This window comes from Eptesicus fuscus, chromosome 15 (genome assembly GCF_027574615.1).
Source record: "Eptesicus fuscus isolate TK198812 chromosome 15, DD_ASM_mEF_20220401, whole genome shotgun sequence".
Taxonomy (NCBI): Eukaryota; Metazoa; Chordata; class Mammalia; order Chiroptera; family Vespertilionidae; genus Eptesicus; species Eptesicus fuscus.
The window spans coordinates 5,678,142-5,705,040 of record NC_072487.1 but is presented as its reverse complement, the minus strand read 5'-3'; the positions used below and the strand labels follow the sequence as shown (position 1 = coordinate 5,705,040).

At 52.5% G+C, this 26,899-nt stretch overlaps 1 protein-coding gene and 1 long non-coding RNA gene across 2 annotated transcripts in view; one reads left to right on the top strand and one right to left on the bottom strand.

Annotated features, from left to right (window-relative positions):
* Window positions 1-3,383: 3,383 nt before the first annotated feature.
* On the bottom strand, window positions 3,384-9,775 carry LOC129151729 (NUT family member 2G-like). Its single transcript, XM_054727624.1, has 7 exons — window positions 9,760-9,775; window positions 7,061-7,778; window positions 6,584-6,712; window positions 5,983-6,122; window positions 5,268-5,512; window positions 4,787-4,903; window positions 3,384-4,277 (listed from the first exon to the last, which is right to left on the bottom strand). The coding sequence occupies exons 1-7, from the start codon at window positions 9,773-9,775 to the stop codon at window positions 3,384-3,386; spliced, it is 2,259 nt and encodes a 752-aa protein (XP_054583599.1).
* Window positions 9,776-11,419: 1,644 nt separating this feature from the next.
* LOC114227420 (uncharacterized) overlaps window positions 11,420-26,899 on the top strand; it is a 40,493-nt gene continuing 25,013 nt past the window's right edge. Inside the window, exons 1-2 of the long non-coding RNA XR_008558332.1 lie at window positions 11,420-11,495; window positions 15,494-15,601. This is a non-coding gene — a long non-coding RNA (uncharacterized LOC114227420). The remainder of the gene's footprint in view (window positions 11,496-15,493; window positions 15,602-26,899) is intronic.

Genomic DNA, 26,899 nt, shown 5'->3' with positions numbered 1-26,899 from the left:
CGCCCGAGGCTTTCCTGGCCTTGGGCACCAGCGGGGAGCCTGCACGGATAGCAGGAAACCGCTGGGGGTCAGCTCCTGCGATCCGTAGCAGGGATGTTGGGTGCGGCCGAGCCCAAGGCCACCGCCCGGGCCAAGCCCCGACCCTGAAAGAAGGCAGAAGGCGGTGGCCACAGCCAAGGCCTGAGTCCCCGATGCCGGCAGAAAACTGGTGCAGGCAGCCAGGTGAATGAAGGTCTATTGCACGAATCTTTGTGCAAACGGGCTACTAGTTGGAAATAAAATAGACGTTTTTTAAAAACGTCCCACAGGTTGAGAACTGCTGCTATAGAGCCTAAGACCATTGGAAAACACAGATATTTACATTACGATTCATAACAGTAACAAAATTACAGTTATGAAATAGCAACGAAAATAATTTTATGGTTGGGGGTCACCACAACATGAGGAACTGTATTAGAGGGTCGCGGCATTAAAAAGGTTGAGAACCACCGTTCTATATCTATTTCTGTTTCTCCATCTCCTCATGTTCAAGGAGATCTATTCAAACACTAGCTGAACAGAAGCTAAAGGGACAAAGACTTCAGAGATGACATATGATGGAAAATATAGACTTCACCAAAATAGTTTAGAAAAGTCATTAAACAAGCAGCTACAACCTAAAGCAAGCAACAAAAAACAAAATCTGAAAGAGGGTGAGGAATCAGATTTCCAATGTTTCCACATTACAACAGTGTAATTTACAATGTTACCACATTATAAAATGTCTAAGTTTCAACAAAAAAGTATCAAGCATGCAAAGAAACACCAGCAATGAATAATCTGAAAAGGAAATTAAGAAAACCCTTCAGTTTATAATAAGAATCCAAAACAATAAAAGGAAGTTTGCACTGAATCTGTAGATCACTTTAACAATAGGTCATTTTAACAATATTGTCTTCCCATTCGTGAGCACGGGATGTGTTTCCATTTGTTTGTGTCTTCTATAGTTTCTTTCAGCAGTGTGCTGTAGTTTTCAAGATACAACTCTTTCACCTGCCTGGTGACATTCAGATCCTTAGCACCGCTTATGTGACAGATCCAGAATAGGTAAATCCACGCAGACAGAAAGCAGCTTGGTGGTTCCCAAGTACTGGGGGCAGAGGGGAGTGGGGAGCAATTGCTTAATGGGTACAGGGTTGGTTTCCTTTTGTGCTGATGAAAATCTTTTAGAGTTAGATAGAAGTGGTGGTTACACTATTTGAGTGTAGTAAATACCACTGAGTTATTCACTTTAAAATGGCTAATTTTGTGTTATGTGAATTATACCTCAATGAAAAAAATGTTTTTAAAAGAATATTAGCAAGGTGTGTTTAAAGAATTACAGGAAAATAATATGACAAAGATTCAACAAATCAGGAATCTCAGTAGAGAGATATTCAGATGAAAATTACAATAAGTAAGTTCCCTTCAAACACACTCACTGTTCCTGACAACCTGGGGGCGGGGGTGGGGGGGGTCGGTGGTTAACCTGTTTCACCACCGAGACCCTGAAAGCAGAGAAGTCGCAGGACTAGTTCGCACCAGTGAACGAGGGTCCAGGCTCTGTCCCTCAGCCACACATTGGCATCCAGGGCCGGCCACCCCAGCACATCGGGTGCACATGGGGAGGATGCTGACCCGGGAGGGCTGGCAGCTTCTGGACCAGCCCACGACACACACACAGTCTGGCACAACCGCCGAGCCCGTTTCTCTGTGTTGAGGCCCAGCTGGACAGGGAGGGGGCAGCGGCCGGGAAAGACGGGCCCAGGTGAGGAGTCTCCTTCACAAAGTGCCCAGGGGGCCGGGAGAGTGGGTGCTGCCCGCCGCACGGGACAAGGGAAGGCAGCGGAGGAGGAGCTGAGGGCTGACCTGCGATTTTGTGGGAGGGGTGAGGCCCTGACATGAGTCCATTCCCGCCCGAGCTCTGTGTGGGGGCAGCAGAGGGCCAGGCCTCCTTTGGAACTGCCCGGCCTCAGCCCTCCCATCGCTGCTGCGGGGCCACCGCCCGGGCCACAGCTCTGCATGCTGGGTGGGCTGGGGCCCTGCTCGGGAGCCTCAGCCTTCCCACCCAACCTGAGCCCAGGAAGGAATCAGAACTTTAACATGGGGAAGAGGCATTGGCCGGAGGCAGGGGTGAGGGCCAGCGCATGGCCACGTGGGAGCAGAGCTGGGACAGGCAGTTCTGCAGACAGGGGTCTCCTCCTGGCTCTGCTCCTTCCCTCACTGCTGCCTCATCTCACTCTTACATCCGGGGTTTGGGTCCTGGATTTGTCTGTGGGGTCTGTAGCAGTGCCCACAGCAGGTGACTGGGGCCCCTCCCTCAGCCTGGATCTCAGCTCCCACCAGCCCTGTGGCCACACACACCTGGGCCCCTGCCGCCCCTGCTGGTGGTGCAGGTGAAAGGGCCCACAGGTGTGAGGAGGACCTGTTTCCACGCGGATGTAAATCTGCGTCAGCATCTGTCACACAAGAGACCAGCCATGGCTGGAGGGAAGGGACAGCAGGCGTGGGTGTCCTTGAAACCCCATTGTCCCTGAGCCCAGTCCCCCAGCCACAGCAGCTGGGTCCTGCTCCCCCAGCTGGACAAGATTGTCCCACACAGAAATCCTGCAAGGGACTTATCCTCCCGACCCACTGTCATTCCCCATGTACCCACCTTTAACAGGCGTGTCGCCATTACTCCCTGTCACCCCCTTGTCCCAGCCTTTCCCCCACCCCCCTCCACTGTCAGTCACCCACTGAGACAGAGGATGCTCCTCCTGCAGGAGGCCCAGAGGGGACAGCCTGCCCCTGAGGCCCAGCCTTTCCCTCTAGGGTCAGCCCAGAGTCTGGCCTTGGGAGCAGAAGTGAGGGGAGGGGTCCCTGGGGATTAGAGAGCTGTGTGCTCCCAGGAGCAGTGGGAAGAGGTCCCTGTCAGTCGGGAAGGAGGGACTGAGGGTCCCCTGTGGATGCAGAGGGCCCAGGACCTCCCGCTCCTCCCTTCCTCTCAGGTCTCCTCTCCAAGGAGCGGCGCAGACGCGAGTATGGACACAGCAGCCCCAGAGCATTTTCAAACAAAATTATCTTTATTCATAACTGACCCACAATGCCCCAAAGGTGCTACTCCTACCCCCACCCTAACCGAACCCTCCATGACAGTCCTGCCCACGCTCCTACCCCCACCCCAGGCCCACCCCCACCCTAAGGGTCCTGCCCTCCCTCCTACCCCACCCCAGGCCCACCCCCTCCCTAAGGGTCCTGCCCTCCCTCCTACCCCACCCCAGGCCCACCCCCACCCTCCTACCCCACCCCAGGCCCACCCCCGCCCTAAGGGTCGTGCCCTCCCTCCCTGCCTCCCATCCTCCCAAGTCAGTGGAACAGCAGGATCAGCCCTGCGATGAGAAGGAGCCCTTGGCTCCTCTGGGGGACAGCCAGGTCCCATGGAGTCTGGGCCCCTCGGGGCGCTGGCAGTGGGGGGCACACCCCTCTGCTGCATACTGGGTGCAGTGCCGCTTCCTCCAGCTCCCTGGGTCAGATGGATCACCCTTTCTCTTGTGAGGCTGTGAGGAGGGAACCAGCCCCGGAGCCAGTGCTGGCCTCCCCCAGACCCCGAGCTCGGCCCCTGGGCAGGGGTTCTTCTCCGCATGGGCGGGGTATCCCCCCAGAGCGCGCTTCCCAGACTGGCCAGCTGCAGGGGGAGCGCGGCTGAGGCCTCTTCTCTGCAGGGACCGAGACCGGGCAGCGCCCCGGGGCCCCTGACCTCCAGGCCGGGCCAGGCCCGAGGCAGGGACAGGACTCAGAGAGAGCGCGCAGGGCAGCAGGCGGCCGGGAGAGGCCCAGAGGAAGGCCAGGCTGGCGAGGTCCTCCTCGTCCCCACGGGGCCTGTCCGCTGGCCCGAGCGGCTCCCTGACCAGAGAGGCCTCTCTGGGGACGCAGGCGCCCCTGGGTCCCCGTGCACAGTCAGCAGGCCCGTGGCCCTGGGGAGCAGCGGGGGGGCACCGAGCCCGGAGCGGTGGGGGCTCCTCACGCCCCGAAGAGACAGCAGCAGCCGGGGGCCTGGAGCGGGGGGCGTGTGCTGGGCCGCGCCTCTGCCGGTCCTGGAAGCCAGTCTCTGGCGGGCAGGCTGTGTCACTGACCCCCAGCTGGGGGCCGGGCACACGCCTCCGGGCATCTGGGCTGCTCCCTGACTCAGAAGGACTGGAGTCCCACAGGGGAGCACGGTGACTCGGGGGGGCCTGCACGCCCCCCTCCTCGGAGGCCAGGAGTCGCTCCTCTGCCAGCTGGAGGAAGAAGGGGACAGTGACTGGTGCTGCACACGTGTGAGAGGAGGAGGTGGGTGATGGGACAGGGGCACTGGGGGGAGGAGGGGACACCGTGACTCGAATCCAGGACAGTCATGAGGCCCTGCTCCGTCCCCTGTGCCATATTCCCAGCTTTGTGCCCTGCCCTTCTGGGCTCCCATCCCCTCCTCCTCTCTGTTGTCCTCTCCTTCTTGTCCCGAGCTGCTCCCACCCAGGGCCGGCCCCTCGGCATGTGCTGCCTGCAGGCAGGGGTGGCGTGGACACAGGCATGTGCGCCCTGGTTCTGGGTTGCTCCCTGCCCTGGTTTACCCGGGTGCTCCCTCTCCTGGCTCCCTGAGGCCCCTCCCCCTGCCCCCATCTACCTGGATCCCTCCCTCCCTGACTCACTAGGGCCAGTCCCTCCTCTAACTCCCCTGGGGTCCCTGGTCCTATGGCTCACTTGGGGTCCCCCTCCCATCTCCCTAAGGTCCCACCCTCCCCTGGCTCACCTGGGCAGCAGTGAGCCCTTCTTCCTGCTCCAACTCCTCAGCCAGGGCCAAGGGGTCCTGCTGAGCGTCTGGGGAATTCATTTGCTTCAGGAACTGAAGGTCAATGACCTCCTCCACCTGGGACAGAGGGAAGCGGCCATGAGCCCCTTGGCAGGGAGTGAACTGGGAGTCAGCGGGGCCTGGAGGACAAGTGGGAAAGCCAAGACCCACCCCGTCCTCCTGCACAGGTGGGTGTTTCACTCCTTCACGGTCATCAGGTGCACACACACACACACACACAAACACACACACAAACACACACACACACACACACACACACACACACAAAGCGCACACATGTGCACACAGACACACATTCTCATGCGCCCAGCTCAGCAGCAAAGAGCAGAGCCCAATCCCATCAGCCTGGGGGAACCCGGGTCTGGGTGCAGCAGCGCCACCCTCTGGGACCTTGTAGGCCCCGAGCTGTGAGCCAGCCCACCTGGGTGACAAAGTCTTCCTGGGAGCACAGCTGGTCCAGGTAGCTCAGGAGACCCTCATCCTGCAGCCACTCCTTCACTTCATCTTCCCATCCTCCACCAGGCGCCCCCATGGGCAGCTCCTCCGTGATGTCCATGTCCTCTTGCTCGGCCTCAGGGGGGATCCCATCGCGTGACTCGGTCTCCCAGGGCGGCTGGGGTGTGTGGGCGCACTGGGCGCTGGGTACAGCCTTCCTGGGGGTGGGCACTGGGCAGAGAGGGAAGAGGAGGAGCGTGAGGGGATAAAGCTCCCACCTCCAGGGCATGCAATGCTGAGGGCAGTGTTGTGGCATTAATACGGGTGCGGCAGGGTCGGGGCCACTGAAAGCTTGTGACTGTGTGAGGGGAGGCCAGAGGGGAGCACCAAAGAGAGTCAGGTGTGAGGATGTGTGGAGCCACCAACTCTCCAAGGGGCCCCGCAGCCAGCCCGCTTCTCAGCAGACTTCATGTGGGGCCTTGACAGGGAGCGGGGCGAGGGGATGAGAGGGTGGACCCGGTCCAGACCCCATGGGGACACAGGGCCGCTGAGGCCCGGCTATCAGGGCTGTTTCCCTTGAAAGACCAAAGCCCCCCCCATGAGGAAAAGGCCGATGTGGGGTGCGGGGGGTGTGTGACAGTGGCCTGCGCTAGGCCCTGTTGCCTTTGACCATGGGCTCTCGTGGGAATGTGCTGGCTTACCTGGCTGCATGCCCACCACTAGGGCTGGGGGCCCCCGAGGATCAGGTCTCGGTGGGGCAGGAGGAGGCTGGGTCTGCACCCCCTTCTTCAACTGCAACTTCTGAACGTGCATCTGCTCCTCCGCCTCAAACTCCATGAACCTGGGGGTGAGGGGCACAGGCTGTGCTGAGAAGGAGGCCGCCTGGTGCCCCGCAAAGGCAGCAGCGGATGGAGGGATGGAGAGCAAGGGCCTTGGGGCTGCCAGAGCCCGGACACTGGGGAGGCAGGAGGCTGGCTGAGCACATTGCTGCACAGCCCCTCTGGCTGGAGTCTGGCCCACTGGGCGGGCACCTCCTCCCCAGCCTGTCCTGAGCCTTCATGTCCCACCCAGGACGGGTCAGCGTCAGAGGAGGGGGAGCTCCCGGGGAGGTGGGACAGGAGCACCCACGCTCTGAAGCTCAGGGAGAGACTCCCCCAGGACAAAGTGCCTCTGGGCTGGGGGGACCCCGTGCTGAGTGACACCCTCCCACACCCCTCCTTCTGATGAGCCCTCACAGCTGGACCCTGCCCCGCAGGCAGCCCCCCTGCCCCCCAGGTGTGGGGACCCAGGACCCTGACTCACTTTTCTGCCATCTCGAAATAGACCCTCCGGTCACAGGTGCTCTTGCGCTGCCATTCCTGCATGGCCCGCCCTATTCCCTCCTCCAGCGTCATGGTGGGCTTCAGGCGGGACAGGGGCCGGAGCGCTGGCCTGTAATGCCTCAGGGTCAGTCACGGTCCAGCCTGGCCTCCACCCGCCTGGCCACCCCAGCTCAGTGGAGCCAGTCCCACCCCCACCCGGCAGGACTGAGCGCCCACAGGTGAGGGAGGAGGCATCTGTGTGCAAAGACACGCCTTCCAGCTGCTGCTGTCACAGCCTCACATCCACACCAGCCCGGGAACCAGGACTGGAGGTGACCCCGCACTCGCACCCATAGCTGGGACCCCACCCTCAGGCCTTTCCACCAGCATCCCAGGATCAGCCAGCCTGCAGGCCCTCCCACCTCCTCTGTGATGGGAGAGCTCCGGGCGTACCCCCTGCCCTGCCCAGTACACTCACATGAGGAAGCAGCAAAGAGCTTCCGCATCAGGACTCTGGGGAAGGTGCCCCCGGGCCAGGGCCTTGAAGCGCTGCCAACGACGGAAGTCCTGGTACACACTCTTGGGGTTAGAGGCGTCCTCCAGTGAGGCCCTGGATTGGGAGGCGGCCAGGCCACCCTCCCTGGAAGCCCCGTGTGGCCGTGTTCCAGGGTCCACTCGGGGGACGATGGGGGCCAGCTGGGCAGCTGGCTGTGGAGCTTGAGGAGGAAGGCCGGGACACCAGCCTCCATTGCCGGCCTGGGTGCCCCCAAAAGCCGAAGCAGGCATAATCGTCTCCACTGCAGTGGCTTCCAAGAAGAGGGGTGCAGGACACACAGCACCCCCACAGATGGCACCTGGAGCACTGCCGTAGATGGGGGCCTGAGTCAGGACAATGGTCTGAGTCTGGGAGGGCTGTGGTCGTCTCCCTTCTGACCTGACCTGGTCCATGATGTTGTCAGCCCCAGTCCCAACGGGGCCTTGACCAGCATCTCCTGCCACCAGAGGTGTCCTGGGCCAAGCCGGCAGCACCAGGGGGCGGCCAGGAGGGAAGGACGGGGTCCTGGGGGGCGGCAGGTGCTGCTCCCCAGGGGGCCGGTGTGCGGGGCCAGTAGAGGGCGGGGGACAGGGCTGGGCCATGAAAGGAGTCATGGAGGCACCGGGCTTCAGGCTCACATCCGCTCCCTGCGCTGCAGATGCTGTTGAGACAAAGGAAAGGGGGGATGGAGGAGGGGAACCAGCACACAGCACTGAGGCGCTCTGGGCCCCTTCAGCCGCTGGGAAACCAGGGCCGTGAGTCTCACCAGGGAGGGCCATTTGGATGGGCAAACTGCAGAGGTGGCAAATGTCCTCAGGTCATTGTCACGCTCTGACCTCCAGTTGGGAATTATTCCACTGGAGAGCTTGCTCCCCGTTCATCAAGGCTCCCTGACCACTGTCTGCGAGAAGCAATAGCCCAGCCAGCGCTGACCCTGAGAGCCTCCCTAAGGATTCCCCGGCACCGACCCTGCCAGCCTCAGAGGCCTGGCCCTGGGACGGAGTCTGCTCTGGGGCAACAACCCTAGGCAGACCCACTAGCGGTAGTGACCTTGGAACTTACATCTCCGAGGTAAGTTCTAGGCACCAAAGGGCCTCTGAGAACAGGCCGTGTCTAACATATTAGGGCCCCTCTGCTCCTCAGTCTTCCTCCTCCTCAGTACAAGTCACCCCCTTTCTGTCCCGGGCTTGCACAACAACAAAGAAACACTGGAGTAATGTCTCTCCACAAGAAGGCACAGGAGCCCTGATCTAACCCTTCAACACACCGCCCAGCATGCACATGTGTGTCGGAACCAACAGTGAACACTTAACACGGGCCAGGTCCTGCCACTCGGCCCCAGCGCTCAGACTGATGGCCACCCTCAGGAGCTCTGTCATTTCACAGCCAGCAATGGCTGCAGAGCGTTAGAGGAGGGCCACGGAATGGGGCAAAGTGGGGCTGGCGGTAGGGGTTTCCAGAAACTTCCAGAGCTGCTGTCCTGTTAGATGGGTCCTGGGACTGCAGACTGGGTGAGGTCCTTCCCCCTCCAGCTCCCAACAGGGGGAAGTGAAGGCACAGTAGGAAGCAGGTGTGAGCGGTGACAGTGGGACACAGTTGTCTGAACACATCCCCGCTCAGAGGAGCTGGAGCAGACCTCGTCCAGGAGAGCACGCTGCACACCGCGCCCCTCATTACTCAGGACAGGCGGCCTTGGCCGTTTACTACTGACACCGACCATGGTCTTCCTGCCCCTGTGCTCCCTCCCCCTTAAAAAGGAACCCGCCTTCGCACACGTTCCACGGAACACCACCCACGCTCCACATCTGTTTTCTGTCCCTGAAGCAGGGACGTGGACTCTCAGCAAAACCCTCATCTCAAAGGTAAAGGGCGGGGCAGAGGGTGCGCCATGAGATGCAGGACAAGAGGGAGTCGGTCTGAAGACCTGGGTGGCACGGGGGGAACAATCGGGACAGCTCAGGGAACCGGGCCCGATCTTGGTGGAAGTTTCCGGGCCCCCCAGCCCGTGTGGATCCCAAGCCAACAAGCAGCTCCCTGGGCTGAGGAGCAGTGAGCTCTGGGCTGGCAGCAGGGGAGAAGCTCTGGGCTGCAGCAGGCGGAGGACCTTCCAGCCCAGCCCTCGGGGGGACATTTCATTGTGGACGTGGCCACACACAGCCCCACTGGACAGCTTTCCGGCTGAGACCACCCTCCCACTGCCCCCCTTCGCTGTAGTGCACTCAGCTCAATCCCTTAGAAAGATGCTGCGGGGCCAGCTCCAGGTGCCCGAAGAACAGCCCACAGGACTGGGCTTTCCCGTGACCACCCTGTGCCACTCCCACGACATCGCCCACTACTCCCCCCACACACGTGGAAGTGGCTCGTCTCCCCTCTGGGAAGAGCCCACGTGCCTGCTGCCGTCCTTTCTCCACACCCAGGCATGTCCCTGAGCCACCCTGACCCCCCTCTGAGGAGCCCACTGGCCAGTGCCGTCACAGGTTCCCACTGGCTCCCAGCCGCCCCGGGGGACAGGTCCTTGGAGTCCAGTGCTCTCTCCCCCCCTACTTCACTCAAACCGAGTTTCCCCAGTGTCACATTTCAATCCCAAGTTTTGAGGGAGAGCTCAGTGTTTAAACCATCCCCCCTCCAATCTATAGGCTTACCTCCTACTGAAGCCATCCCCGCAGGCTCATTCACTGATCACTGCTGCCTAGTAGCCTCCACAACCAGAAAAGTCAAGTCGAGGATCCAGAGAGTGACCTGCTCCAACAGCTGCTCAGCATCCAGTGGAGGGAAGGTTTGGATTTGAACGGTAGAATGTAGGACTCCTGACATTCTGCAGCGGGGGAGGGGCAGAGGACCAGGGCTGGGGTTGGGTGGGGGGCATTCCATGGAGGGCTCTGATAGGTAGGCAAGAACCAGCAGTTCCTTTCAAATTTAAAGTCACAAATTTAAAGACACACTAGCAGTAATGACCTTCTCCAAGGTAAGTTGTAGGCACCCAGTCACTTGATGTGTCCTTTATCTCCGTTCTTGATCCATCACCCTAGTTCTGGGTCCCTCAGCCTGCTTCCTATCTGGTCTTGGTTTACTTCAACGCAGGCTACACTTTCTGAACAAAATTCAGAACATGCGGCCTGAAGAAATAATGGGAACTTATGGCTCACGGATCCCAGTGTTTGAAATTAGGATTGACCCAGCCGAGGCGGCATGCTCGGTGGCTGTGTGCACCTCATTCCTTAGGAAGCAGTCCTGTGGCCCCAAGTCCCGCCCAGTGCTGGGAGCCCTGCAGATGCAGCCGGCCCAGCCTTACAAACCATCCCCTTTGCTCCAGTCCATCAGGGCAAGGCCCTGCAGCCTACAGGGCAAGGCCAGAAATCACCACTTTTTGTTTCTCCGAGTATTGGGTTGTTCAATGTCTAACTTTTTACCCTTTGAGTGATTTAAATGTAATGTTTTAAACACGTAATGCCTTTTCATAGTTCATAAATTGTGCAAAATGGAAAATGTAGTGGAGTCTTTCTCCTGCCTCTTTCCCCTCTTGCAAATGACCGGAAAGATGATGGTATAATTTCAGTTTCTTTGGAAAGTATGACAAACTCAAGTGAGTAAGTTGATTCTGCTACTATACATATGTTTTATTGACAAGTGAAATTCTGCAATATAATACAAAAATGCAGGGTGGGCAGGGTGACATTGTTCCCATGCTACCTGCCATGTCAACGGAAACTGGCCCAGGCAGCCACATTTTGATCAATGTTTGAACAACCACCTTGCAATGGAAACATCTGTGAAGCAACATTTATTGAAAAGCCTCCACGTAATAAATAAATACAGGAGGAACGGGGTCAGGGGCAAGTGTGTCTTAGGGTGTGTCCGAGGTCTAAAATTCTTGGCCAGAATTGTGCGATGGAACGCCCAGACTTCTAGGAGGAAGGACTGCTCTTCAGAAACCACGGAAATGCAGTCCAAGGGCATGGAGGCATTGCCCTTCCGAGGAAAGTGCTTCAGGCCCGCCTCTCCCAACCTCTGTCCCAGGGGCAGCTAAGTGCATGGCCTGCACGTTTGCAGCTTTAAAACCCAAGTGCTCCCAGCACACGCGCTGGGAGGTTCTGAGGAGGAGGGCCTGCAGGAGGCTTCCCAGGGGCCCCCTCCCTTCACCTCCTTCCTCTGCTGCAGGGACAGCCTGGGCCTCTTCCCAGGGGGCCTCGCGCCAGGACGCAGGAGCACGCCCACTGGGGGCGGGGCTCTGTCCTGCAACTGCTCCCAGCGTCCGTTGCGGCCGTTGGCCCCCCGTAGGCGCGCATGCGCTAACGGCAGGGGGGGTCCCCAACTGCCGCCCAGGCTGCGCGTGGGGCCTGGCATGGCGGCCTCCAGAGTCCGTTAGGTAAACAGGGAGGTAAGGGGCGCGCGGCCTCCTCACCCCTCAGGGGTCCCCCTCTTCTCCGCTGTTCACCATGTGGGCTGTTTGCCCCCAGGTCTGTGTTCACCCCCACACCGCTCACTTCCGGTGGTGTGTCCCCTGGGAATGGATTCTAACTGGCTGTGCTGGGCGGGGCGGTCAGGGATGCGGGGCCTCCACTGGGTCCAGGAATGCCTGTGAGCTGTCCCCTCGGGGCCCCTTCCGTGTCCCCCGCTTTCTGAACACGCAGCTCCCGGCAGTTCTTCCGAATTGGAAAGCGTCCTCCGGTTCAGCAGGAAGCTGCCGCCTCATTGGAAATGAGAGGACAGGGCGAAGCCTCCCCCCTCCGCACAGTTCACAGGCCTGCCTTCCCCATGGAGCCTCTCAGCCCGCGGTTTCCTTCACCCGCACCCGCCACTGAGGGAGCGGCCTTGCTGACCGACAGTAATGCCTCTGCCCCGAAGCCTGGGGTGGCGGGCGGGCCTGGGGTGTGTGAGGCCTGGGGTGGAGGGCAGGCCTGGGGTGTGTGAGGCCTGGGGTGGAGGGCAGGCCTGGGGTGTGTGAGGCCTGGGGTGGCGGGCAGGCCTGGGGTCTGAATCCTGGGGTGGCGGGCAGGCCTGGGGTGTGTGAAGCCTGGGGTGGAGGGCAGGCCTGGGGTGTGTGAGGCCTGGGGTGTGTGAGGCCTGGGGTGGGGGGCAGGCCTGTGGTCTGTGAAGCCTGGGGTGGCGGGCAGGCCTGGGGTGTGTGAGGCCTGGGGTGGCGGGCAGGCCTGGGGTGGCGGGCAGGCCTGGAGTGTGTGAGGCCTGGGGTGGCGGGCAGGCCTGGGGTGGCGGGCAGGCGTGGGGTGTGTGAGGCCTGGGGTGGCGGGCAGGCCTGGGGTGTGTGAGGCCTGGGGTGGCGGGCAGGCCTGGGGTGTGTGAGGCCTGGGGTGGAGGGCAGGCCTGGGGTGTGTGAAGCCTGGGGTGGCGGGCAGGCCTGGGGTGTGTGAAGCCTGGGGTGGCGGGCAGGCCTGGGGTGTGTGAGGCCTGGGGTGGCGGGAGGCCTGGGGTCTGTGGTATTTACTTGGTGGCGGGAATCTGAGGTGTGGATTCAAATGTGTGCGCTCGCTTTGTCTGTGGATGTCTGTGATCATGGGGAGGTCATGCCTGTGTTTTTGTGAATGTGTAGGGTTGAGTGTTGATTTTGGAAGGTGTTGAGATGTGTATGCTGGTGTGCAGTAGTGTTTGTACAATTTGGTGTGGTGTGTGTGGGGCTGTATTCTGCAAGATGGAAGAGTTAATTTTGCGTGGGAATTTGGGAGTGTGATGTTATGTATACGCAGGTAGTGTGGTATGAAGTGTACTTGGGACATAAGTATAGGAAGATGGGTTTGCATATTTGCAGTGTACTGGGTGTTCGTGGGTCTATTTGGGTCTTGTGGAGAATGTGTGTGTGTAGTTTACGTGTGTATTCCTGTGTATTCCCGGGCCATGGCCATAGGGAAGGATATTTGCTGGAGCTATGTGTTTGTATTTTCAGTAGGGGGCTCTAAGGCTTACATATTTTGGGTACCGAGTATGTGTGTATTTGACGGAGAGTGGGGTTTCTGTGTTTATATAGGGGTGTGGGAGGATTGTATCTATGTATTAGAGGTGTGTGATAAGGTTATTTGTTAGTATTTGTGGATGTGAGAGCTGACTCATTAGCTAGAGGCAATTTGTAATTTGGAAGTTGTTTCATATATGGTTTGCTGGAGATATTTCTACATGTCTTGCTCATGTATACTGGTATGTGCTTATATCTATCAGCAGTTGCATGAATTATCAGTTTGTTCAGGGGTTCTCAGGTGTACTTAAAGTGTATTTCTTTGGAGAATACTAAAGTGTTTCTACAGGTATTTGGTAGTAGTTAGCAAGCAGTGGTCTGTATATTCAGAGTGATGCTAGAGAAAAAATGTGTATAGTGTGCTTTTGTTACATACTGCAGAGGAGAGGTGATGAGGTTATATTCTGGAGAGGTGGCATAATGTATAGTGTTTAAGGGGTCTATATATTCAGGGATTGGGAATATTTGTGTGTGTGTGTTTCCATAGGTGTGTGAGAATTGTGTATGCACATTAGTGAGAGTTAAGCGATTGTCAGTGCTTTTGTGTTTTGCATGTATCTATGTGAGCGTGTGGGGTGGATATTCATGAGTGGTTTGAGGTCTTTGTGTTTGGGATTTGTGAGTGTGTCTGGAGGCTTAGGGTCCTCTTTGCATCTGTTCCCGAATGTAATGCTTGCAGAATTTGGTGGTGTTGCTTGTATGTGTCCTCTCAGTGTGTGTGAGGTGGACTTCCATGTATTTGATAAGTAGTAGTTTGTGACTGTGTATGTATTTGAGTTCCTAGAGCTTATGGGTGGGCTGTGTATTTTAGGGAATGTGAGAGTTCACTTTGCGTATTTGGAAACAAAGACTCTGTAGGTTGTGTGTGTGTGTGTTCAGGAATCATGGATTATGTGCATTTTAGGGCTTGTGGGATTGCATATGGATCTTTATTTGGGTGACATATGAGACAGTTGTGTACATGATGGTTTTAGAGGGCCTGTGTGTGTAGGTATTCAGTGTGTATATCTGGGTGGTATGTTGGTTGCCCATGTTTGTATTCAGGCCCATGTTTTGTGTGTGTATATAGTTGTAGGTGTAGACTGTGAATATTCAAGGATGATTAGGGTTTTGTCTGTAACAGTTTTGGTAGTAAGAGGTGGTCTATCTGTATATTCAGTGAGGACATGGGTGGAAATGTGCGTATGTGTTCATATATGTAAAATAATTTTTAAATATATCTGGGTAGGAGTGGAAGGTCGTAAGCAGGGTGTAAGTGGCTTGTGTGTACATAATCATCTGACAGGGGATGGAGTGCACTGAAACTGGCTCATACTAGTTTTGGGTAGTCAATGGTGCATGTCTCTTCTGGGATCTATGTTCAGTGACATCAGGTGGGTAGCTTGAAATTAGTCATGCTGGAAATATTTGTACCAGGTACTCACCACAAATGAAGTCTTTCCTGCATCCTCCTGAGAGTGGTCAGCATTCACCAGCACCCCACTTGTGTGTGTCTGCATGCATGTATGTGTGAAGCAAGAATATTCAGGCATCAGTGGTCATATGCATGGAAGGCTCTATGTGAATTGGAAGCGAGGCATCTGGGGCTGCGGGCCTTGCATAGACCCTGGTCAGTCTGAATAATTACATCGCTCTTAATCAGGTCAGCCCTTTCTTTAGGGTCAAAGAATCCCATAAATGTTGGTGATTTCTGGCCCCCCTTCATGCAGATGGGTTGTGGGTGTCTGTCCCTTAGGCACGTGGGCACTTCTTTAGCATTTGTATGGTCTTGGCATCGGGGGACCTAGATGGGTGGACCTGGTAGACAGATAGCCATGCAGGGAAGAAACTTCACACGTGTACTGCTGGCCTGACAGGCCACAGTTAGAAAGGTGGGAGAGGCTTCCTGGACAGGAGGTCAGATGGCCAAGTGTTCCCCCAGGCAAACTTTCTAAGAATCAGCTGGGCACATATTAGTGTTACTGACTCTTCTGGGATAAGGTGGGTGGGCAAGGACAGCCTTTCATATGGGGCCAGGTTGTGAAAGTCTACAGAGCCTAGTGTCCCTGAGACTATCTGTCTCAGGGTGGTGGGTTGTATTGGGTATGAGGCTGGCCAGTGTGTCACTAGTTCTTAACCCCCTATCTCTGGAAACCCCAATCTAGTGGGATAGGAGGACTTTAGGGGCCAGTGAAGTGGCAGGGATGGAAGTGGGGAGGCATTGGGCCTGTGAAAGACTGGGGGTTAAGACCTGGAGAGACTGGGGGGTGTGACTCTGATGAGATATGGCTCTGACATTCCCAAACCCTTTAGACATGCTCTCCTTTGTTTTCTGAAGGCTCGGATGCTTCTGACACTGACATGAAGCTCATCTCCGCCTCACGTTTTACTGAGAGGATGGCATGACTCTCTTTGCTCTATTCCATGTTTAGCTGCACACTCACCAGAAGGAACCACGTGATCAACATAGCTATCAGCTGACCCGACAGCTGCCTCCTGGCTCCCTTAGATCCACCGCGGATTTCTGGGCCTTCCTTATGGTGAGTCTCCTCCTGGCCTTTTCTTGCTCATGGTAAATCCTCCAACAGAACGTGCCAGTCTCACTTGCTTGAATGCTCCAACAACTGCTTCTCTTAGTACAAGCAGATTCCTATGGCTGTCACTTCCCCTTTCTAACTAACTGCCCCAATAAAATGACAGTGTGTTGCACTGATCATATTGTGTGTTGTTGGTGGAATGGAACTGGGCCTGCTTTTATATTTAAAACATTTTATATTTTAAATAAAAATGCAGTATACTGTGTATATAAGGTAGATGTTCTTGGGTTTGTTTATTGAATTTCCTTTGTTTGGTTGTGAAATGGGAAGGTATGGCTGCTGAGTTTTAGCGGGAGGAGCAGGAGTATCTCATTATCTTGAATCAGCACTGAAAATCCCCCACCAGGTAGAATGAATGGGGTTGGACAGAGCTGGTTTTTCAGGGCTCAGTATTTTTTTGGAGTGTATGTTATTCCCCATCTCTCCTTGGACAGAAGGAATCCTCTGCTCTTTAAAAACAAACAAACAAAACACTTAAAGATTTTTATTATAGTTTCCATACAATATTGTATTCATTTTAGGTGCACAACATAGTGATTAGACATTTATGTAACTTACAAAGTGATCACCCCAGAACAGTGGTAGGCAAACTCATTAGTATCAACAGTATAACGATTGAAATTTCTTTTTGAGAGCCAAATTTTTTAAACTTAAACTTCTTCTAACGCCACTTCTTCAAAATAGACTTGCCCAGGCCGTGGCATTTTGTGGAAGAGCCACACTCAAGGGGCCAAAGAGCCGCATGTGGCTCACAAGCTGTAGTTTGCCGACCACGGCCCCAGAAAGTCTAGTACCCATTTGACACCATATGTATTTCTTACAATGTTATTGACTTATTAGAAGCCCATCCTTAGGCCTGGCCTGCGGGGATCAGTGGACCTCCTCACCGCCACAGCCTGGCCTTACCCTCCAGCTAATGGGGCTCCAGCCCGCTGTCTGCGTCAGTCCCGCACAGCACGAAGTAGTGTGCGAAGCAGCAGGCAGCCAGGGAGGAGCCCAAGCCTAGGTTGGGTGTCAGGCTGCTCCAGCTCATCCTGGCCCAGTGGGGGAGTGTCTGTGGGAGAGGCTCATGCCACTGTAGCTGTGCTTGCCAGCTGTGAGTCCCGCGTCTGGCACCCATCTATCAGCTGAGCAGCGCTCCCTCTGTGGGAGCACACTGACCACCAGGGGGCAGCTCCTGCGTTGAGTATCTGCCCCCTGGTGGTCAGTATGTGTCATAGCGACTGGTCAAAGGGTCAACCAGTTGTCTGGTCGATTAAGCTTTTATATATATACTAGTGGCCCGGTGCACAAAATTCGTGCACGATAAAGGGGATTAATTAGAGGAAATAATTTAATATTGCTATTTGCCCTTTATAATAGAAGTGTCAGAGATGAAAGAAAATTAGTAAAATGTATATGAAAACCTTTCTCCTGTCAGAGTCTGGGGCGCACCACGGGACCCAGAGTCAAGTCCCCGCCCATCCACATGCACCTCAAAATCATGTGAGACCCAGACCTGGCTGGCCCCTGCCCCCATTGGGCTAGATCCAGACCTGGCCAGTCCCACCTTTGTCAAGCCCCGCCAGGCAGGGATTGTTGCCTCAGATCCCCTGGCCCGGCGCCAGGACGGAGTGTGTGGCCTGAGGTCTCCCAGCCCAGACAGGGGCGGGGGGCATGCCTTGAGGACCCCTGTCAAGCCCCGCCAGGTGGGGGACATGGCCTGAGATCTCCTGTCAAGCCCCGCTGGGTGGGGGGCATGGCCTGAGGTCCCCCGTCAAGCCACGCCAGGCGGGGTGGCGCAGCCTCAGGTCCCCTGGCCCGGCACCGGGAGGGGGGCACAGCCTCAGGTCCCCTGTAAAGTCCCACTGGCAGGGGGGTGCAGCCTCAGATACCCTGTCTAGCCCTGCTGGGCAGGGGTTGCGACCTGAGTTCCTCCGACCCAGCACTGGGGGTGCACCTTGAGGTTCCCTGTCAAGCCCCACCAGGTAGGGGGGCACAGCATCAGGTCCCCTGGCCCGTTGCTGGGGTGGGGGATGCGGCCTGAAGTCCTCTGTCAAGCCCCACCTGATGGGGGGCGTGACCTGAGGTCCCCTGGCCTGGCACTGGGGCGGGGGTAGCAGCCTGAGGTCCCCCATCAAGCCCCACAGGGTGGGGGGCATGGCCTCAGGTCCCCTGGCCTGGCGCTTCGGCAGGGGTCGTGGCCTGAGGTCCCCCGGCCTGGCACTGGGGCAGGGGGCGAGGCCTGAGGTCCCCGTCAAGCCCTGCTGGGCGGGGGGTATGGTCTGAGGTCTGTTGGCCTGGTGCTGGGGTGGGGGGCGCGGCCTGAGTTCCCCCGACCCAGCACTGGGGTCCACCTTGTCCCCTGTCAAGCCCAGCCAGGCAGAGGGGCGCAGCCTCAGGTCCCCTGGCTCGGTGCTGGGGCGGGGGTGCGGTCTGAGGGCCCCCAGCCTGGTGCCAGGATCGGGGGGCACAGCCTGAAGTTCCCTGTCAAGCCCCACCTGGTGGGGGGCACGACTTGAGGTCCTCTAGCCCACCACCAGGATGGGAAGCACACCTTGAGGTCTCCCAACGAGCCCTGCCGGGCGGGGGGCATGGCCTCAGGTCCCCTGTCCTGGCGCCGGGGCTGAGGGCGTGGCCTGAAGTCCCCCAGCCTAACTCCAGGGCAGGGGGCGCGGTCTGAGATCCCCTGTCAAGCCCTGCCAGGTGAGGGGCATGGCCTGAGGTCCCCTGTCAAGCCCCTCGGGGGCAGGGTAGGGCGTAGCCTCAGGTCCCTGCTGATTGCTTGTTAAGACTCCTTATGGGAACTTGGCTTCAGCTGTGGGTGCAGCCATCTTTGTGATGGAGTGATGGTCAATTAGCATATTACCTTTTTATTAGATAGGATAGATGCTGTACTTTACATGCCTGTGACTATTTTTATAACTGGCAATTTGTAAATATTAATCCTTTCCCCCTTTTCACCCATCCGTCCAACCTCCCTCCTATCTGGAAACCATCAAAATGTTCTCTGTACCTATGAGTTTGTTTCTGTTTTGTTTGTTCATTTGTTTTCTTTAGATTCCACGTGTAAGTGAAATCATATGGTACTTGTCTTTCTCTGTCTCACTTATTTCACTTAGCATAATTTCCATTCCTGTTGTTGGAAATGGCAGGATTTCATTCTTTCTTTTGGTTAAGTAATATTTGATTGTATATAGTATCAAACCTTATTTACCCATTTGTCTATCTGATGGACACTTAGGTTTCTTCCATATCTTGGCTGTTGTAAATAATGCTGCAAAGAATTTGGGATGCATATGTCATTTTGATTTAGTGTTTTGTGTTACTTTGGATAAATACCTAGAAGTGGAATTGCTGATTACTTCTTTGTCTCTGATTATAGCTTTTGATTTAAAGTCTATTTTTTCTGATAGATATATTGCTAACCCAGCTTTTTTTTTTTATTTCCATTTGCATGAACTATCATTTGGTGGGGATGAACTCCTTCAGCTTTTTCTTTTCTGAAAAGCTCCATATCTATCCTTCTCTTCTAAGTGATAGCCTTGCTGAGTAGAGTAATCATGATTGTAGGTCTTTGCTTTTTATCACTTTGAATTTTAATCCCTCTGACCTACAAAGTTTCTCTTGAGAAATCAGATTATTACAGGAGCTCTGTTGTAGGTAACTAACTGCTTTTCTCTTGCTGATTTTCAGATTCTCTTTGTCTTTAACTTTTATAATTTTACTTATGATGTGTCTTGGTATGGACTTCTTTGGGTTCTTATTGTTTGGGATCCTCTGTGCTTCCTGGACTTGTATGTCTATTTTCTTCACCAGATTAGGGAAGTTTCCCATCCTTATTTCTGCAAATAGGTTTTTAATCCCTTGAAATCTCTCTTCTTCTGATACCACTGTGATGTGAATATTGCTACACTTGATGTTGTTCCAGAGGTCCCTTAAACTATCCTCATTTTTTAAAATTCATTTTTCACGTTGTTGTTCTAATTGGGTGTTTTCAGCTACCTTGTCTTCCGAATTGCTGATTTGATCCTCTGCTTCTTCTAATCTACTGTTGATTCACTCTAATGTATTCTTCATTTCAGTTATTCTTCATTTCTGACTGATTCTTTTTTCTATATCCATTTTTATGTTCCCTATCTCTTTGTTAATGTTCTATCTGAGTTTATCTATTCTTCCCTAAGTTCACTGAGCATCCTAATAAACAGTGTTTTAAATTCTTCATCTGGTAGATTGCTTGCCTCTATTTTGTTGAGTTTTTTCTCTAGAGTATTTTCCTGTTTTGTTTTTTTTTAAGGGGGGGCATGTTTCTTTGTAACCTCATTTTGGCTGCCTCTCCGTATGTGCTTCTATGTATTCAGTAGATCTGTTCCATCTCCTGTTCTTGGTAGAGTGGCCATATGTAGCAAGTGTCCTGTGGGGCCCAGTGGTAGAGTCTCTCAGGTTACCTCTTTCAGGTGCTCTAGACATGTCCCTTGTGTGGATAATGTGTGCTCTCCTATTATAAGTGAGCCTTGATTGTTGTTGACATGTCAATGGAAGGAATTGACCCTCGGGCTGATTCACTGTGAGGTTTGGCTGTGAATATACCAGATGAGCTGTTATGCAGGGGCTGGCCCCACAAAGCAAGATTTGGTTTAGTGAGGCTCTGGTGCCTACTTATTTCTGACCTTTGGGTGTGTCATTTGGGGAAGTGTTTAGGTGGTGCTCTGGTGTGGTCTAAAGCCGCTGGCAGGTCTGGGGCCATCTGAGAGGGGCTGTGGTGCAGGCCAAGTTCATTTGCTGCTTGTGTCCAGCCTGGGGCTACCTGATAAGAGCTACAAAATGATCTGTAGATGATTGCCCCTTGTGCTGGGCTTGGAGACACCTAGGAGATGCTAAGCTGTGAACTAAGGCTGGCTGCCAGTCCTGTTGACTTGGGACTGTTAGCATGTGTAATGGAGCATGCTGAGGCCAGATGCTACTTGTTTAGGGTTTGGAACCTTTGAGGGAATTTAGGAGAGTCCACAGTGTGAACTGAGAAAAGCCATTTATTTTATTTTAATTTATTTTATTATTTTATTTTATTTTATTTTATTTATTTATTTTATTTTATTTATTTAGAGAAAAGCCATTTATATCAATAAGCCACTGGAAGTGATTTGGGTGGGACCCTAATTTGGTGAGACAGGATTTTAGGGAACCACAAGAGCAGGGTGAATGGTGTTAGCCAGGTTGATGGAGACTCAGACTTTGTGCCCACCTGCACCTGCAGGCTGGGACGGGGGTAGGCTCAGCAAAGGAATAACATTGCCTGTTAGCATTTTGTCCCAGAAAGAGCAGCCCCTCCAGCCCTCACCCTAAAGTCCAACAATTCAGGTTTTTTTCCATATGGCTCTGGCACTTTTCAAGCTGTTGCCTTAGTGCTGGAGTGCAAAGTGTGTGAGTGCATTAGCAAGGAAGTCTGTGCATGGACCCTTTAAGAGGAATGCCAGGGACTCCTAACAGTCCTTTGTCTCACTCAGCCACAATCTTTATTGGGTTCATAGCCAAAAGTTCTGGGGACTTCCCTTCCCTTCCACAGGAACACTGGGCTGGGGGCGTTCAGTGTGAGCCTGAGACAGTTGCTTCTCTTAGGGAACCTCCACAATGGAGTTACACCTGCCAATTCTTTCTTATATCTATAATAATAAAAGCATAATAGGCTAATTAGACTGGAGGTCCTTCTGGATGTCTTTCTGGATGACCTTACAGATGAAGCCGGGACTGCGAGGGAAGCCGGTGCCGGCAACCAGGGGAAGGAAGGTCTACTGTTGCATGAATTTTGTGCATGGGGCCTCTAGTTTTATTACAATTTTTTGTTGTTGATATTATTACAGATGTCCCCCATTTTCCCTCCCTTTGCCAATCTCCACACAGCCCCAGGCCCTCCCTCCCATGACTTACATCACACTGTTCTCTGTGTCTGTGGGCTATGCATATGTTCTTTGGCTAATCTCTTCACCTTTCTTTCAGCCTTCACGGCCCCCCACCCCTCTGACATTTGTCAGTATGTTTTATGTATTTATTCTTCTGGTTCTATTTTGTTTGTCAGTATATTTTGTTAGATTCCACATATTAGTGAGATCATATGATATTAGTATTTCTCTGACTGACTTATTTTGCTTAGCATAATAATTTCTAGGTCCATCCATGCTGTCCCAAAGGGTAATAGATCCTTCTTTTCTGTAGCTGCATAGTATGCCATTGTTTAAATGTACCACAGCCTTTTTTTTTCCCCCTTGTGTCTTTGTTTTAATTTAAATTCTTTATTGTTGAAAGTATTACATATGTCTCCTTTTCCCCCATTGACCTCTCCCTGGCTGCTCCCACCCCAGCACATGTCCTCACCCCACTACTGTCTGTGTCCATTGGTTTTGCTTATATGCATGCATACTAGTCCTTTGGTTGATCTCTTACCCCTGCCCCCCACCCTCCCTTGCCTTCCCTCTGAGGTTTCTCAGAATGTTCCATGCTGTTCATTAGTTTATGTTGATCATTATACTCCACAAATGAGTGAGATCATGTGATATTTATCTTTATCCGACTGCCTTATTTCACTTACCATAATGCCCTCTAGGTCCATCCATGCTGTTGGAAATGATAAGAGTTCTTTATTTTTTATTTTTATTTTTTAATGAATCTTTATTGTTCAGATTACAATTGTTTCTCCTTTTTCCCCACATATCTCCCCACCACCCAGTTCCTACCCCCCCTCTGCCTTTACCTCCCCCCCCCCACTGTCCTTATCCATAGGTGTATGATTTTTGTCCAGTCTCTTCCCATACTCCCCACACAGGCACCCCTTTCCCCGAGAATTATCAATCCACTCCCATTCTATGCCTGATTCTATTAAGTTCACCAGTTTATTCTGTTCCTCAGATTTTTAATTCACTTGACTTTGAGATTCACTTGTTGATAGATATGTATTTGTTGTTCATAATTTTTATCTTTCTTCTTCTTTTTCCTCTTTTTAAAGAATACCTTTCAGCATTTCATATAATGCTGGTTTGGTGGTGATGAACTCCTATAGCTTTTTCTTATCTGTGAAGCTCTTTATCTGCCCTTCAATTCTGAATGATAACTTTGCTGGGTAGAGTAGTCTTGGTTGTAGGTTCCTGCTATTCATCACTTTGAATATTTCTTGCCACTCCCGTCTGGCCTGCATGGTTTCTGTTGAGAAATTAGCTGATAATCGTATGGGAGCTCCCTTGTAGGTAACTAACTGTTTTTCTCTTGCTGCTTGTAAGATTCTCTCTTTGTCTTTTGCTCTTGGCATTTTAATTATGATGTGTCTTGGTGTGGTCCTCTTTGGATTCCTTTTGTTTGGGGTTCTGTGTGCTTCCTGGACTTGTAAGTCTATTTCTTTCATCAGGTGGGGGAAGTTTTCGGTCATTATTTCTTCAAATAGATTTTCAGCATCTTGCTCTCTCTCTTCTTCTGGTACCCCCATAATTCTGATGTTGGTTCGCTTGAAGTTGTCCCAGAGGCTTCTTACACTATCTTCAACTTTCTGAATTCTCTTCTCTTCATGGTTCTCTGGAGGAGTGTCCTTGGCCTCTTTGTATTCCAAATCTTTGAGTTGATTCTTGCAATCCTCTAGTCTGCTTTTGGGTCTCTGTATAATATTTTTTATCTCAGTCAGTGTATGTTTAATTTCTAGTTGGTCCTCATTGAATTTATCGGCCTTTTCCATGAAATTCTTGAAAAACCTTATAACCGTAGTTTTGAACTCTATGTCCAGTCGCTTGTTCTCCTCCATTTCTTTGGTTTGTGATCTGTTTCCTTGCCTTCTCATATTCTCTGCTTCCCTAAGTTGGTAGGGTAGTTTTGTGTACAAGGTGTCCTATTGGTTCAACGGGTCAGCCTCCCAGTTACTTGAGGTGGACACTCTTGGTGTACCCTTGTGTACTGTGTGTCCCCCAGCAGGAGCTACAGCAAGGGCTAGTTTTCTCCTCCTTTGCTTGGGCGGTTTTGGAGCAGTCTGACTGGAGCTGCAGTTAATTTGGTTGAGCTGCCCCAGAACAGGCCATTTATATGCAAAAGCCACTGAGTGGAGCCTGGGCGGGTTTGTAGAATGTGCGGGGCGGGGTCTCAGGGCTGGGCGGGGTCTCAGGGCGTCACTAGGCTGGGGCGTGGCCAACGGCGATGGCTGCTGTCAGCTGTCTCTGCCTTTCCACTTTTCCAAGTCCCTGCGCCCTGCGCTCCAGCGCAGTAAACAGTGATTGCTGGGCGCACCTCTGCAAAAAAGTCACTCTCACTTTCCGATCCGATGTCCAAGAGTCCAGCCTCTCCCCGTAGGTGCCTGGGTCCCCCGAGTGTCCCCAGAAACTGGATTTCAGAGTGATCGGAAGCTTGTCTCCCTGCGGGTTGAAGAAAAGCCGCGCACCAAGCCGCCCGCCGCCGGCCCGATTCGCGTGCCTCCGGCGTGCCTCCGTACCTCAGCTTTTCAGCGATTGTGTTTCTTTCTCTTCTTAGTTGTAAATCTTCCACTCAGCCAGCTTTCCCGTGGTTCTGGGTGGTAGACGTTTTTGTCTTTTAGTTGTATTTTTGAAATTGTTGTGTGAGGCAGCAGATTAGTTGTTTAACTATGCCGCCATCTTGGTTCCTCCTCGAGTTCTTTATTTTTTACACCAGCAGAGTAATCCATTGTGTAAATGTACCACAGTTTTTTAATCCACTCATCCACTGATGGGCACGTAGGCTGTTTCCAAGTCTTAGCTATTGTAAATTGTGCTGCTATAAACACAGGGGTGCATATATCCTTTCTGATTGGTGTTTCTGATTTCTTGGGATATAGTCCTAGAAGTGGGATTGCTGGGTCAAATTGGAGTTCCATATTTGATTTTTTGAGGAAACTCCATACTGTTTTCCATAATGGCTGCACCAGTCTGCATTCCCACCAGTTGTGTATGAGAGTTCCTTTTTCTCCACATCCTCGCCAACACTTGTCGTTTGTTGATTTATTGATGGTAGCCATTCTGACAGGTGTGAGATGGTAAGTCATTGTCATTTTGATTTGCATCTCTCAGATGATTAGAGATTTGGAGTATGTTTTCATATGGCTCTTGGCCTTCTGTATGTCCATTTTCGAAAAGTGTCTATTTAGGTCCTTTGCCATTTTTAAATTGGATTGTTTGTCATCCTTTTGTTCACTTGTATGAGTTCCCTATAAATTTTGGAGATTAAACCCTTATCAGGGTTTAATTGGCAAATATATTCTCCCATGCAGTGGGCTCTCTTGTTTTGTTGATAGTTTCTTTTGCTGTGCAGAAGCTTTTTATTTTGATACTAGAGGCCCGGTACATGAAATGCATGCCCGGGGTGGGGGGTTCCTCAGCCCAGGCTGCACCCTTTCCAATCTGGGATGCCTCGAGGGATCGGACCTAAATGGGCAGTCGGACATCCCTCTCACAATCCAGGACTGCTGGCTCCCAACCGCTTGCCTGCCTGCCTGCCTGATTGCCCCTAACCACTTCTGCCTGCCAGTCTGATAACCCCCTCCCCTGCCAGCCTGATCGACGCCTAACTGCCCCCTGGCCGGCCCGATTGCCACTAACTGCCCTCCCCTGCCAGCCTGGTCACCCCTAACTGCCCTCCCCTGCCAGCCTGGTCCCCCCTAACTGTCCTCCCCTGCCAGCCTGGTCGCCCCCAACTGCCCTCCCCTACCGGCCTGGTCACCCCTAACTGTCTGCCCCTGCAGGCCTGGTCGCCCCCAACTGCTCTCCCCTGCTGGCCATCTTGTTGAGGCCATCTTGTGTCCACATGGGGGTGGCCATCTTGTGTGTTGGAGTGAGGGTCAGTTTGCATATTACCTCTTTATTATATAGGGTAGTCCCATTTGTTTATTTTCTCCTTAGTTTTCATTGTCCTAGGAGATGTATTGGTAAAGATATTGCTACAAGATTGTCTAATATTTTGCTGCCTATGGATTCTTACAAGGCTTTTATGGTTTCCCATCTTACCTTTAAGTCTTTTATCCATTTCGAGTTTATTTTTGTGTATGGTATAAGTTAATAGTCTAGTTTCATTTTTTTGCATGTGTCTGTCCAATTCTCCCAACACCATTTATTAAAGAGACTGTCTTTACTCCATTTTATGCTCTTGCCTCCTTTGTCAAATATTGAGCAAAATGGCTTGGTTTCTGGGTTCTCTGTTTTGTTCCATTGATCTACATGTCTGTTCTTGTGCCAATACCAGGAAGTTTTGAGAACATTGGCTTTCTAATATAGCTTGATATCTGGTATTGTGATCCCTCCAACTTTGTTCTTTTTTTTTTTTTTCAGGATTGCTGCAGCTATTCAGGGGTCTTTTTTTATTCCATATAAATTTTTGGAGAGTTTGTTCTAGGTCTGTGAAATATGCCGTTCATATTTTAATGGGGATTGCATTGAATTATAGGTTACTTTGGGTAGAATGGACATTTTAATGATGTTGATTAAACCAATCCATGAATTCAGTATATTCTTCCACTTGTTTATATCTTCTTTTGTCTTTTTTTCAACATCCTGTAGTTTCTGAGTACAGGTCTTTTACCTCCATAGTTAAGTTTATTCCTAAGTATCTCAAACTTTTTGTCATTGCAGTGGTAAATGGACTTTTTTTTGTTTCTCTGTGAGTTCATTGTTGGTATATAAAAGGCCAAAGATTTTTCTGGGTGTTAACTTTGTATCCTGCTATGTTGCCGAATTCTTTTACTAAATCTAGTAGTTTTTTGAAGGAGTCTTTAGGATTTCCTATGTACAATATCGGTCACCTGTGAATAATGACAGTTTTACTTCTTCTTTTCCAATTTGGGCACCTTTTATTTCTTCTTCTTGACTGTTCGCTATGGCTAGCACTTCCAATGTTATGTGGAATAGGAGTGGTAAAAGTGGGCATCCCTGTCTTGTTCCTGTTCTTAGGGGAAATGGTTTTAGTATTTGCCCATTGAGTATGATGTTGGCTATAGGTTTGTCATAGGTTTGTTATTATGTTGAGGTATGATACCTTTATTCCCACTTTGCTGAGAGTTTGTATCAAAAAAGGGTGTTGGGTTTTGTCAAATGCTTTTTCTGCATCAATTGATATGATCATGTGTTTTTTGTCTTTCAACTTGTTTATGTGATGTGTCACCTTTACTGATTTGTGGATATTGTACCAGCCTTGCATCCCTGGAATAAATCCCACTTGGTCATGGTGTATGATCTTTTTAATGTATTGCTGGATGTGATTTGCTAGTATTTTGTTGAAGATTTTAGCATT